At 40.8% G+C, this 14,762-nt stretch overlaps 1 protein-coding gene across 1 annotated transcript in view; it reads left to right on the top strand.

The window, feature by feature from the left end:
- Positions 1 to 4,192: 4,192 nt before the first annotated feature.
- Positions 4,193 to 14,762, top strand: part of ATP6V1H (ATPase H+ transporting V1 subunit H) — a 132,089-nt gene continuing 121,519 nt past the window's right edge. The window contains exons 1-2 of the mRNA XM_021688152.1: positions 4,193 to 4,519; positions 5,833 to 5,988. Coding sequence (XP_021543827.1) covers positions 5,876 to 5,988 — 113 coding nt within the window. The 5' untranslated portion in view covers positions 4,193 to 4,519; positions 5,833 to 5,875. The remainder of the gene's footprint in view (positions 4,520 to 5,832; positions 5,989 to 14,762) is intronic.

Below are 14,762 nucleotides of genomic sequence, written 5' to 3'. Positions count from 1 at the left end.
TTATTTCTAGATATCTTATTATTTTTGGTACATTTGTAAATGGGATTGTTTTCTTAATTTCTTTTTCTGCTGCTTCATTATTAGCATATAGAAATGTAACAGATTTCTGTACATTGATTTTGAATCTTGCAACTTTAGGAACTTATCACTTCTAGCAGTTTTTTGGTGGAGTCTTTTGGGTGTTCTACATAGAGTATCATGTCATCTGCAAATAGTGAAAGTTTGACTTCTTCCTTACTGATTTGGATGCCTTTTATTTCTTCTTGTTGTCTGACTGCTATGGCCAGGACTTCCAGTACTATGTTGAATGAAAGTGGTGAGAGTGGACATCCTTGTCTTATTCCTGACCTTAGGGGGGAAAGTTCTCAGTTTTTCCCCATTGTGAGTATGATGTTTACTGTGAGTTTTTCATATATGGCCTTTATTATTTTGAGATATGTTCTGTCTAGGCTTACTGTGTTGAGGGATTTTATTATGAATGGATGTTGTACTTTGTCAAATGCTTTTCAAAGGAGGGACATTTTAAGAAGAAAGAAACAATACATTTTGATGAAAGCTTAATTTATCATTTACCTCTTGGGCTGGAAATAAAGCAGGAAATATTTTGCTGATTTAAGAAAATAGCATTATCTCTGTTTCAGCTTTTGGGAATTTATTAGTACATGATTACTTTATGCTTCTCCTCTCTCTAGGAAAGCTTTTTCTCCTATATTTGCTTTCAAAAGGAAACACCCAGACTTTTGCTTCTGGCCAAGGCAGAACGACTGGATGAATTTACCCTTTCAATTAAAGCAACTAAAAAACTTGACTAAGTATATGAAAAAACAACAACAACAACCCAGTACTCAAGACATTGGATGTCAGCAATGAAGGGCACCAATCCCCAAGAGACAGGAAACAAATGAAGTGAGCCTTATGGATGCCCTGGCTTACTGCTTTGAGAAAGTTTTCAGGCTCCGGCTTGGGGACAGGGACCCAAGTATGGAATGGTGGTCTCCCTGAAGTGAGGAGAGGAAGCAGGGGGTTTGGAGAGGCCCTGGTAGGTAGAGTTCCTAGGGCAGAGTACTGGTGAGGAAGAGCTGCATAGAGTGAGACTTTGGGGAATCTTCACAGGGTCCCTCTTGATTTTTCAGCTGACTACTGATCGTTGTACTTGTGTAAGGAGACAAGTCACGGCTGGGGAAAGAACCACCCAAAGGATAGAAGAAACAATCCTTGTAGCTTATAAAAGGCTGGGCTTAGCACCTGTTCTCAAAGTGGGAACACTTAAAACTCACAAGGTGTTAGGTATTCAGAACTCAGAGGATTTTGCTTCAGTATTGGGGAAAATTAATCCTAGATGACACATTGCTTTAGTTCTGCCTAACAAAGTTTAAAAGCAAGACCCCAAGCGATTAAGTATGTTCTGAAACAAAACCCAAGAATATTTATAGGAATAAAAAAATTATCCCTGCACCCAAGAAGGTAAAGTTCACAGTTCTGGCATTTAATAAAAAAATAACCAATATCTTGTGAATTATAAGTGTGTGTACTCTTTCTCTCCCTCCCTCCACCATGTGAGGACACAGTGAGAAGGTGGCTATCTACAAGCCAGGAGGAGACCTCATCACTAACTAAAATGGCCAGTACCTTGATCTTGGACTTCCAACCTCTAGAACTGAGAGAAATAAAGTCCTGTTGTTTAAGCCACTCAATCTGTGGCATTTTGTTATGGCAACCTGACCTGACAAATAAAGTTTTCTTTTTTTTTCCTTTTTTCTTATTTTTTAAAAGATTTTATTTATTTGACAGAAAGAGACACAGCGAGAGAGGGAACGCAGCAGGGGGGAGTGGGGGAGGGAGAAGTAGGCCTCCCGCAGAGCAGGGAGCCTGACTCGGGTCTCAATCCCAAGGACTCCAGGATCATGACCTGAGCTGAAGGCAGACGCTTAATGATTGAGCCATCCAGGCACCCTCTATTTTTTTTCTATTATAATAAAATTTTGCACTGAAAATCCTTGTATAGTTATCTTTACACACTCTTGCTGAGAGTTGCCTAGCAGAGATTCCTGAAAGTTTGATTGCTTGGTTATGGTGTGTGCACATGTAACATTTGAGTAGATACTTATGCTGTTCTTTCTGGCAGTGCCTCTTAGTGTTCAGATGTGCCACAATGATGTCATTCTGTAATGGTAAGGGCGTGTATTCCCACCACAGCCTAGAATATGCCTTCATATTTTGAATGACAGATTGATCAGATAGAGGTAATCATCATCCTGCTTTCTCCATAGGAGCACTGCTGACATTTTTGGCCAGAAAATGCTTTGTGTGTGGTACTGTGATGGTATCCCTCCCCAACACTTATCATCCCCAGTCCCTGTGCACCAAATGCCAGCAACACTCCATCGGTAGTCATTGCTGTAAGTCCAAAGTCCCACCCCTGAGGGGGTTACTTTTCCACTCCCCAAAACGCTGAAACACATATCAAGTTTAAAATATTATAGTTAAAAGAAACAGTTTTGTGACCTATAACTTTGTTAACAATGAATTTTTTTTACTAAGCTATTATTGTGGTTAGTATCTGCGATCTTTTTTTGGTTCTAATTCCACAATTTTCTTAGTTAAGCAAGTCCTACATTAATTTAGGCTACAATTTCACATGTAAATGTACTCAATCCATAGCATCAAATTTATTAAAAGAAAATTTCAAGTAAAAAGAACAACATAAAGAATATCCATGTACATTATTTAGATTTAAAAAGGTTAACATTTTGGGACGCCTGGGGGGTTCAGTTGGTAAGGTGTCTGCCTTCAGCTCAGGTCATGATCCCAGGGTCCTGGGATGGAGCCCAGCATTGGGCTCCTTGCTCAGTGGGGAGCCTGCTTTTCCCTCTGCCTGCCGCTCCCCCACTTGTACTCTCTCTGACAAATCATTAAATAAAATCTTAAAAAAAAAAAAGGTTAACATTTTGCAGTATTAGGTCAAGTTTTTAAAAAATTTTACTTTAGAAATACAATGTAGATATCATGTAGGGCCCCTCCGTATGTTTCCTCAACCAGTTACACTAGCGTGGATCCTTCCCTCTATATTTGTGATAGGCAGAATAATGTTCCCCTAAAGATGTCTATGTTCTAACCTCTGGGACCTGTGTATATGTTAACTTACGTGGCAAAAGGGAAACAAGGTTATGTATGTGGTTAAGGTTAAGGACCTTGAGATGGGGAGAGTTGCTTGCATTATCCAGGTGGACCCAATCTAATCACATGAGCTCATAAAATCAGAGAACCCTTCTGTGTCCAGAGAGACAGAAAGAAAGAAAAAGGGAAAGGGAAAGGGTGTGTACTCTCACTGTGATGTTGCTGACTTTGAAGATGGAGGAAGGGGGGACATGAGCCAAGGAATGCAGGCAGCTTCTAGAAACTGGAAAATATAGGGAAATGGATTGAGACCCATGTCAGGCTTCTGACCCAAAGAACTGTAAAAAAATTAATTTGTGTTGGTTTAAGCCAATAAATTTGTGGTAATTTGTTAAAACTGCAATAGGAGAAAAATCATATACTATGTGTTTACTCATAGTCTTTAAAACTTGACTGAAATGTAGCATTTTTAGTAGAAATGTGTTGGTTCTACTTATAAATCCCTTTCAGTGCTGATTAACAAAAATATGCTATTACATATACCTGACATATAGTTGTAATATGGAGTAGTATTACTCATTATTATCTTAAGACAAGGAGGATAGGGGAGGCCTGGACTGGGGCATTCTTGGGCTCAAGTCAGGGTTGCAAATTTGCATTTTCGGTAAACACGAAAACTTTTTAAAATGTAATGCAAATACTACATGAAACATAATTTGCTAAACCTGCAACCGAGGGCAAGCTAACTTTTGTAATCTACGTTTCAGGATCAATTTCATACTTAAAATCCGAGTAAGAACGCCTATTTCATTTTGGTGTTAAATCCACGTGGAAGTCCATCTATTTAAAAACATGAAATCAAACATTTCAAAAGAATGACGGTTAAGAGAAACAAATTTTGGCCTGACTCGGCCTTGGGCTGGGGACGTCGGCTGCCCCCAAGCGGGGCTCTGGGTTTCGGGGGGGTGGTCCCCACGTGCCCATCCTGCTCCCCTCCCCCCCGACCGGCCAGCCTAGGCTTAATTTCTGCGTGCCTCCGGCGTCTCTGTCGGGGTCGCCTGAACTCCAGCTCCCCGCTGTGTGTAAGGCCCTTCTAAGGGCAATGGGGCTCCGCGAGCTGTTTTGGATCTTCCCGGCTTTCGGCTTCCGGGCTGTCACGTGCCTCTGGTCACGTGACCGACACTGCTGTCCTCCTACTGCGGCCGCTCGGGTTTCCTTGTACCTGTGCCGCCCTCAACGTCTCCTGCGTGCGGGAATCTCTGCCCTTCCCGGGGTCTGTGGCTCACTCCGCCTCTCAGGCCTCTATACCGGGTAGGAGACGCCGACTCGACGCTGACTCGGCGCCCCAGCCGGTCTGCGGCCCCGACAGCCTGGACCGCTGCATCCTCCCTGCCGCCTTTGGGTGAGTTGTGGGGTCCCCAGGCTTCGCGAAGTAAGGCCGCGCTCGCGTTGTTTTGTCCCCTACCCCAGCCCGAGGGAGGCGACCCCTGCGGCTTCCCCAGCTTCCCTGGTGCGTGCTCGTTTCTCCCCGCGCAGGCCCCTCCAGCCCTCCTCCCGCCTGGGTCTCCAGATCTCTTTTCCTTCCAGGCCTCAAGTAGGTTTACGGAACTGGAGCTCCTCCCCAGCAGGAGCAGGGAAGGTGAGGGGTGGGCAGGGGAGAGGGCGACACTTTCCCCAGGATTGGGCCACGGCCCTGGCCTGCTGAAGATTCGAGTTGTTCAGGGATTTAGATGACGGTGATGAGGCACCTTCACCTACCCCAGGAGAGGCCGCTGGGCCTGAGTCCGCTCGGTGTACCAGGGTTCCAGCCTGACCCGGACAGAGCCAGTTTTATCTCTGCCATACCTGTGTATGTTGCTTTTGCTTGTTTAGGCAGCAAACCCTCAGATGTAGAGATTAAGTTCCAAACTGACTAAGGTCATTGGGATTGCAGAACAGAACTTTGGGTATGGTTTTAGTTTCTTTGTGGCTCTGGCAGTGAACCAGAACCTATATATTTTGTATTGAGATAAAATCAGGCTTAAGCGTTTTACCAGTAAATTTAGAAGTGAGAATTTCATAAAAGCTCATTATTGTAGGTTCTTGTCATTACACTAGACTCCCGTTGTCGGTTGTACCTAAATTGTGATTGGTATTTGTTCCGAAACTTTCTCCCAAAATTCATTATGAAAATACTGTGGACTTTGGTTGAAAAAAGAAAGCTCTTTCTTTGAAGAAATGCCATTCCCACTTTAGGATTTTTAATTTGAATGAGTCATTTTAAAAGGCACTTGTAGGTTTTTTGTATATGTCACTTAAAAATGATGCTTAGTAAATGTAAGTAAAATAATTGGTCTTATCTTTACAAGTTATTTTTTTCTGTCAGAAGAAAGTTGGTCCCTGTGTATACGTTTAAACTGTATGCCTATTTTATTAAAGCATGACTTCTGATGTCAATATCTTAAAGAGTTACTTTAAAAATCTTGCTGCAAGATTAGTGCCAATAATTAAAAAGCTTTTCCTGGAAATGAAAAAACCTTTAGGGAACACTTTTATGGGGTGGTGTGTAATTGGGCAAGATCTGAAAAATAATATTAATATTTAATATCTAGAATATTCAATATTTGAATGTCTGGGGAGAGTAAGGAGATGATGATATTAATTATAACAGCAATGATAGTAGTAGTTGTTAAAAAAAATGATAACATCTGGTATTCTGGTTTCACCTTGCATCAGAATTGAAGATCTGTTGAAAAATATCCAAGATCATAAAATTTAGATGACCAAAATGGATATCCGAGGTGCTGTAGATGCTGCTGTTCCAACGAACATTATTGCTGCCAAGGCTGCAGAGGTTCGTGCAAACAAAGTGAACTGGCAGTCTTATCTTCAGTAAGTACCAGTTTGCTGTGAATCATGGATAATCATGTGCTTTTGCATCAGACTTTTTCATGATCATGCTTCTATGAGAGAAATACTGGAAAAATACTAATAAATGTGGAAGAAAACAGTTCCTCCTTAGAATGCTTATCTGACATAGGAACTGCTGGAAACATCCTGAGGCTCTAGCAGGGGAGCAGAGCTGCTCAGAGCAGTTTTGATCTTTTCTGTCTGGAAAGTTGTACTTTTTGAATGAGTGGGAAACGTTCATGGGATCTGTAGCAAGGGAAGGGGATAATGGGCAAAGCCTTCCAAGACTGGCTCGTTGTGCCTTGGTGATCAATGGGGGGACAGAGGTGTTGCAGAATGGCTCATACAACTAGTAAAAAGTGTAGATGTTTGAATTTCAAGATCTGGGTTTGAATTCCGGGTCTTCTGTCTACTTGAGTGGTAATTTTAAGTGAATCTGTTAACTTCTCTGAGGTTCATTGAAGTAAATGTGAAATGGGATAGATAATCTCAGAGTTGGTGCTCAAATAGTGTACTAAGTATTAACACAGTTGAATACAAGCATTAGTATGTTGAATACACTCTTAAATTTTGGTTCTTTCCCCTTCTTTCTTGTATGCATTAAGATTCAGCATGCTGGTGTTCTGTATTTATCTGTAAAATAAGGGTTTATTTATTTTTGACCATATTTTATCATATTGACTTTACTTCATATCTGTTTATTTTGGTATATTTATGAGTGACTTATTAAGGAAAGTCAGTTGATATTTGCATATACATTTTGAAAAGCAAATCGAGGAATCTTTAGTTTTATATTTAGCAGTTTGCTTTGCTGTAAGAAGGTCATGCAGTGTACAAAAATGATGGATTTATTTCTGTTAATTTAGTCACTCATCAGACATTTATTGCCTGCCTTTCAAGTGTGAGGCATTTTTCTGGGCTTTGAGGCTTCGAAAGATAAACTTATAATTTGGTAGGAAGTCAAATATATAAACAGATCATTTAAATTTAGTATGCTAACGGAGATAGTAGAAAGGTGCCCAGGGAATGATGGGTGGACAGAAAAATGACAGTTAATCCTGCCTCCTGGAGGTTTTCCTGGAGGGGATGTTCAAAGGTAGGGAATTAAAAACAGCATGTTGGGTGGGGAATAATACATGTTTTGGAGGCAGGCAGTGGGGAGGGCTGCGGCTGGGGAGGCAGCCAGGAGCCAGTTGTGAAGACTCCTCCAGGGAACACAGTTTTAAAATTGCTGTTGTAGGTATTGGGAACAACCAGTATTTGTAAGTGTGGGTTACATGTCAGATTGCCTTTTGGTTGGTTTGTTCTACTGACAATGTAGAGGGTGGATTTGTGGAAACAAACCTAGAGCTAGGGTTGAGACGGTAGCAGTATTCAGATTGTTGGAATGGATAGAACTGGATAGATTTGAGAAAGTCTTAGTGATCGGTTTAATGTATGAGGGTGAGAAAGAATCTAGGATGACTCTGGATTCCTTCTTTAAGGGACTGGATTGCTATGGGGCCATGGACTCAAGGGCAAGAGGAGGAGGGAATTTCTGATGTTTTCTCTGTTCATCTATATCTCTGTATTTGCTTAAAGCCCCTGTGAAATTAAGATTTTGAGCTTTATTTCCTAATTTTAGTCCAGAGTGTGTTTAGACTAGAGGATAAGGAATTTCAAGTTTATAAAGCTTGACTCTTTTTATAACCTAAATAGAATGATACTGTTATTGATCATAAGGCATTGGCCGACTGCAGAAGTTCCCTAGCATGGGCATTTGGAACATTTTTCATTCCATGGAGATTTTTAATTGCTTTCTCTTCTGTTCCTCCTTTTATAAGGCCTCTGTACTACTAAGCTGTAGTCTCATTCCTATTTCTGTCCTTTAATTTGCTGTCCATCTCATGCATTTCTTTATAAAACCTTTCTACTCTGTATCTGGACACAGATGTTCACCAGATGTTAGTGTGTGCCTGCTGTTGAGCCAACTGTGTGGGGACACTGGTGGGTGTGAAATGTACTTGCCCTAAAAGAGCTTACAAATCTTTGGGGCCGGCCATGACACATGAATTCTCAGGGAATCTTGTATCACATCTTATTCTGATAAAAATAAAACCCTTGGAAAAGTCCTCCAATGTCAAAAGGCCAATATGCTCTATCCCTTACAAACTAACATGTTACGAAATATACAGTGTTTTAAAAATGTATGTGTGTTTGATTAAACTTTTTCTTGGTAATTGAACTAGACAGTACATAAATGAATGGGCGTGGCTATATTTCAGTCAAGCTGGAATCTGTTAAAACTCTACAAGAATCTTCCTCTCGAGTTTAAGGTCTAATGAGGAAACAGACCTTTAAATAAAAATTTCAATAATAAAATGTGGGAAGCATTAAAGTGGAGATATATGTGACGTTTTCTCAAATAACAAAAGCAGGGAACAAATAATTATCTGGGAGCATTGGGAATGCCTTCACAGAATACATGAAAGATACTTGTGGGAGTTGTCCAAGCAGAGGAGCTGTGGGCTGTGGTGAAGGAAACTGCAGGGGTGGGGTTGGGGGAGCTGGGATGTGGAAGAAAATGCAGCGCTGGGGGAGCTTCAGGTAGTTGGGTGGGGCTCCCTCCGGACTGCTGCAGGCCAGTCTGTGGCACCTTCTTTCACTGGCTTTGGAGGCCCAAACCTAGCAGCCATTTTTAAAAAAATTTTTTATTGTTATCTTAATCACCATACATTACATCATTAGTTTTTGATGTAGTGTTCCATGATTCATTGTTTGTGCATAACACCCAGTGCTCCACGCAGAACGTGCCCTCTTTAATACCCATCACCAGGCTAACCCATCCTCCCACCCCCCTCCCCTCTAGAACCCTCAGTTTGTTTTTCAGAGTCCATCGTCTCTCATAGTTTGTCTCCTCCTCCGATTCCGCCCCCGTCATTCTTCCCCTCCTGCTATCTTCTTTTTTTTTTCTTAACATATATTGCATTATTTGTTTCAGAGGTACAGATCTGTGGTTCAACAGTCTTGCACAATTCATAGCACTCACCATAGCACATACCCTCCCCAGTGTCTATCACCCAACCACCCCTACCCTCCCACCCGCCCCCCACTCCATCAACCCTCAGTTTGTTTCCTGAGATTAAGAATTCCTCATATCAGTGAGGTCATATGATACATGTCTTTCTCTGACTGACTTATTTCGCTCAGCATAACACCCTTCAGTTCCATCCACGTCGTTGCAAATGGCAAGATCTCATTCCTTTTGATGGCTACATAATATGCCATTGTATATATATACTACATCTTCTTTATCCATTCATCTGTCGATGGACATCTTGGCTCTTTCCACAGTTTGGCTGTTGTGGACATTGCTGCTATAAACATTGGGGTGCACGTACCCCTTTGGATCCCTACATTTGTATCTTTGGGGTAAATACCCAGTAGTGCAATTGCTGGGTCGTAGGGTAGCTCTATTTTCAACTTTTTGAGGAACCTCCTTACTGTTTTCCAGAGTGGTTGCACCAGCTTGCATTCCCACCAACAATGTAGGAGGATTCCCCTTTCTCCGCATCCCCGCCAACATCTGTTGTTTCCTGACTTGTTAATTTTCGCCATTCTGCATGGTGTGAGGTGGTATCTCATTGAGGTTTTGATTTGGATTTCCCTGATGCTGAGGGATGTTGAGCAGTTTTTCATGTGTCTGTTGGCCATCTGGATGTCTTCTTTGGAAAAATGTCTGTTCATGTCTTCTGCCCATTTCTTGATTGGATTCTTTGTTCTTTGGGTGTTGAGTTTGATAAGTTCTTTATAGATTTTGGATACTAGCCCTTTATCTGATATGTCATTTGCAAATATCTTCTCCCATTTTGTCGGTTGTCTTTTGGTTTTCTTGACTGTTTCTTTTGCTGTGCAAAAGCTTCTTATCTTGATGAAGTCCTAATAGTTCATTTTTGCCCTTGCTTCCCTTGCCTTTGGTGATGTTTCTAGGAAGAAGTTGCTGCGGCTGAGGTCAAAGAGGTTGCTGCCTGTGTTCTCCTTTAGGATTTTGATGGACTCCTGTCTCACATTGAGGTCTTTCAACCATTTGGAGTCTATTTTTGTGTGTGGTGTAAGGAAATGGTCCAGTTTCATTCTTCTGCATGTGGCTGTCCAATTTTCCCAACACCATTTGTTGAAGAGACTGTCTTTTCTCCACCGGACATTCTTTCCTGCTTTGTCAAAGATGAGTTGACCATAGAGTTGAGGGTCCATTTCTGGGCTCTCTATTCTGTTCCATTGATCTATGTGTCTGTTTTTGTGCCAGTACCATGCTGTCTTGATGATGACAGCTTTGTAATAGAGCTGGAAGTCCGGAATTGTGATGCCGCCAGCTTTGCTTTTCTTTTTCAACATTCCTCTGGCTATGCGGGGTCTTTTCTGGTTCCATACAAATTTTAGGATTATTCCATTTCTTTGAAAAAAGTGGATGGTATTTTGATGGGGATTGCATTGAATGTGTAGATTGCTCTAGGTAGCATGGACATCTTCACAATATTTGTTCTTCCAATCCATGAGCATGGAACGTTTTTCCATTTCTTTGTGTCTTCCTCAGTTTCTTTCATGAGTATTTTATAGTTTTCTGAGTACAGATTCTTTACCTCTTTGGTTAGATTTATTCCTAGGTATCTTATGGTTTTGGGTGCAATTGTAAATGGGATCGACTCCTTAATTTCTCTTTTTTCTGTCTTGTTGGTGTATAGGGATGCCACTGATTTCTGTGCATTGATTTTATATCCTGCCACTTTACTGAATTCCTGTATGAGTCCTAGCAGTTTTGGGGTGGGGTCTTTTGGGTTTTCCATATAAAATATATCATCTGCAAAGAGTGAGAGTTTGACTTCTTCTTTGCCAATTTGGATGCCTTTTATTTCTTTTTGTTGTCTGATTGCTGTGGCTAGGACTTCTAATACTATGTTGAATAGCAGTGGTGATAGTGGACATCCCTGCCGCATTCCTGACCTTAGGGGGAAAGCTCTCAGTTTTTCCCAATTGAGAATGATATTTGCTGTGGGTTTTTCATAGATGGCTTTTATGATATTGAGGTATGTACCCTCTATCCCTGTACTCTAAAGAGTTTTGATCAAGAAAGGATGCTGTACTTTGTCAAATTTTTTTTCTGCATCGATTGAGAGGATCATATGATTCTTGTTCTTTCTTTTATTAATGTATCACGTTGATTGATTTGCAGATGTTGAACCAACCTTGCAGCCCAGGGATAAATCCCACTTGGTCGTGGTGAATAATCCTTTTAATGTACTGTTGGATCCTATTGGCTAGTATTTTAGTGAGAATTTTTGCATCCATATTCATCAAGGATATTGGTTTGTAATTCTCCTTTTTGATGGGGTCTTTGTCTGGTTTTGGGATCAAGGTAATGCTGGCCTCATAAAACGAGTTTGAAAGTTTTCCTTCCATTTCTATTTTTTGGAACAGTTTCAGAAGAATAGGTATTAATTCTTCTTTATTATTTTTTTTATTATTATTTTTTTTTGGTATTAATTCTTCTTTAAATGTTTGGTAGAATTCCCCTGGGAAGCCATCTGGCCCTGGGCTTTTGTTTTTTGGGAGATTTTTGATGACTGCTTCAATTTCCTTAGTGGTTATAGGTCTGTTCAGTTTTTTCTATTTCTTCCTGGTTCAGTTTTGGTAGTTGATACATCTCTAGGAATGCATCCATTTCTTCCAGGTTCTTCTCTAATTTGCTGGCTCATAATAGCTTCACATTTTCACTTATGTGGGGAATTGAAAAAACAAAAACAAAACAGAAACACATTCACAGATACAGAGAACAAGTGGTGATTATGAGAAGGGAGGGCTGTGTGGGGAAGGGCAAAAGAGGTGAAGGGGATTAAGAGCAACATAAAGTTGCTCATAATATGTTCTTATAATTGTTTGTATTTCTTTGGTGTTGTGATCTTGCCTCTTTCATTCATGATTTTGTTGATTTGGGTCATTTCTCTTTTCTTTTTGATAAGTCTGGCCAGGGGTTTATCAATCTTGTTAATTCTTTCAAAGAACCAGCTCCTAGTTTCGTTGATCTGTTCTACTGTTCTTTTGGTTTCTATTTCATTGATTTCTGCTCTGATCTTTATTATTTCTCTTCTGCTGGGTTTAGGCTTTATTTGCTGTTTTTTCTCTAGCTCCTTTCCTAGTAGCCATTGTGACACTTCTCTTCCCTTACTAACCGTATCCAGACAAACTCTTTTAGCTCTGCATCAGAACCCATCCCACATCTGACCACTTGTACTCTAGCTCCACTGTCACTGCCCTCTGTAAGCTCTCATTATCTCCCACACGCTCTCTTCTTAACAGCCCCTTGCCTGCTGTCCCGGCTTTCACTATCCCCCATAGGAGCAACTCTCGTTTTTTTTTTTTATTAAAAAATTGATTTAATTGACTACACTGTTATGTTAGTTTCTCAGGTGTACAACATAGTGATTGGGTATTTTTATACATTATGGAATGATCTTCTTGGTGGGTCTAGCTACCATCTGTCACCACACAAAATTAGTACGATATGATTGACTGTATTCCCTATGCTGTACTTTTCATCCCCATGACTTATTTATTTTGTAACTGGAGGTTTGTACCTCTTAATCCCCTTCACTTCTTTTGCCCTTCCCCACACAGCCCTCCCTTCTCATAATCACCACTTGTTCTCTGTATCTGTGAATGTGTTTCTGTTTTTTCAATTCCCCACATAAGTGAAAATGTGAAGTATTTTGTCTCTCTGTCTGACTTATTTCCCTTAGCATATTACTCTCTAGGTCCATCCATGTTGTCCCAAATGGCAAGATGTCATCCCTTTTTATGGCTGCATGATATTCCATTGTGTATATACCACATTTTCCTTATCCATTTGTCTGTTGGTGGACACTTAAGTTGCTTCCATATCTTGGCTATTGTAAATCATGCAGCAGTAAACATTGGGGTGCACATATCTTTTCGAATTAGTGTTTGTTTTCCTGAGATAAATATCCAGAAGTGGAATTGAAGAGCAATTCTTTACAGTGCTGTGACAGTCATTTTGAAAATACAAATCAGATTATGCCATCCTGCTCACAAACATCCAGCAACTCTGCTTTTCTTGCTCTTTCAAGCTACTGCTGCCTCACTGTCCTTGGACTTAACACCTCCGTCTGGAAGTTCCTCCCTAGATCACTTGGCTCATTAACTCACTTCATGCAGGTGTCCGCACAGGTGGCTTCGAAAGGCCTTCACTGTGGGGCACCCGGGTGGCTCAGTTGGTTAAGCCTCTCTTGGTTTTGGCTCAGGTCATGACCTCAGGGTCTTGAGATCAAGCCCTGCATTGGGCTCCCTGCTCAGCGGGGAGACTGCTTCCCCTCCGCCCCTCCCCCTGCCCATGCACCCTCTGTCTCTAAAATAAATAAATAAATCTTAATTAAAAAAAAAAAAGAAGAAAAAGGCCGTCATTGTAATCCACCTAGAATATATGCTTTCCTCTGTTGGCACCTTCTAGCTCCTTACCCAGCTTCAGTTTTTTTCAAGCATTTAGTGTCCTGGCATTATGATGTGCATGTGTGTGTTTAGACAATTATTTATTTTTGTGTTTGTATGTTGTTTTCCCCACTGCATTGCAAGCTCAGAGAGGGATGTTTAACTCACTGCTGTGTCACCTGTTCTTAAAGGTGCCTGACACACAAGCTGACAGTTAATCTTGGCTGATAAGATCGTGAATGGGTAGAGTGGATTTTGGGTAGTGGTGGAGACAGTGTTTGGGAAAGGAGTAATGTACTTGGTAAGTCATGTACTGTTTCATGTTACTTTCATGGCAACACTATGATCTATTTTTCTATCCTTATTTTAAAGAAGAGTAAATAGCTGTGCAGATAGATTAAGTAACACGTACATGCTGATATAGGTTTTAATTAGTCAGTTGATTAAAAAGATTTTTCCTGAATGCCTCTACTATTTTAAAGAAGAGTAAATAGCTGTGCAGATAGATTAAGTAACACGTACATGCTGATAAATAGGTTTTCATTAGTCAGTTGATTAAAAAGATTTTTCCTGAATGCCTCTACCTAGGTGTTAGGTAGAACTGCCATTCAAATTCACAGTCTGACTGATGTAAAAGGAGTAATGCGGCCAGATGTGTGCTTGAGAAAGCTGGTTGGTAGTAGGTAAGAGGGATGTGGAGGAGGGGTGGATTGGAAGCAGGGAAACCCTTTGATGGATTGTTACCTTAGGCCTGAGCTACTCCAGAGGCAGGGAAGTCAGGAGGAGACTGATGCTAGTGGAAGGATTGTTAGGACTGGTGCCCGAGTGTTTGCAGATCATTAGAAAAGACACCAGAGTCCCTAACTTGCTAAGTTATGGGACTGTCAAAGGAACGTTCAGAGACAAAAGAATTTAAGCAAGAAAAGAAAAAGGTTACTTACAACAAATGCAAGAAAGTCAGACTTCAGAAGGACTGACTTACGAAATAAAAACCAGTTATTTAAATGGGAAAGAAAGCTGTAAAATGCTAAGGTTACAGGTGTAACCTTCATTGTACACTTTAGTCATGGTAGAAAAACCAGCTTTTTCACATGATTATTCTATCTACAAAGGTTATGATATGCTTTTATATATCAGCATAGCAAAATTTGGAACTGAAATTGTTTTAGCTAGAAGTTCAGGTTTATGAAAAAGACTGTATTTATTTTGGGGCCAGAGCTGGACAGGATGACCTTGTTGGTCTATCCCAGGGTACAGAGTGCATTTTTTCCCAAGAA

The sequence above is a fragment of the Neomonachus schauinslandi genome, chromosome 4, assembly GCF_002201575.2.
Source record: "Neomonachus schauinslandi chromosome 4, ASM220157v2, whole genome shotgun sequence".
Classification (NCBI taxonomy): Eukaryota; Metazoa; Chordata; class Mammalia; order Carnivora; family Phocidae; genus Neomonachus; species Neomonachus schauinslandi.
The sequence above is the reverse complement of the archived record's forward strand: the minus strand, read 5'-3'. Positions and strand labels throughout refer to the sequence as shown.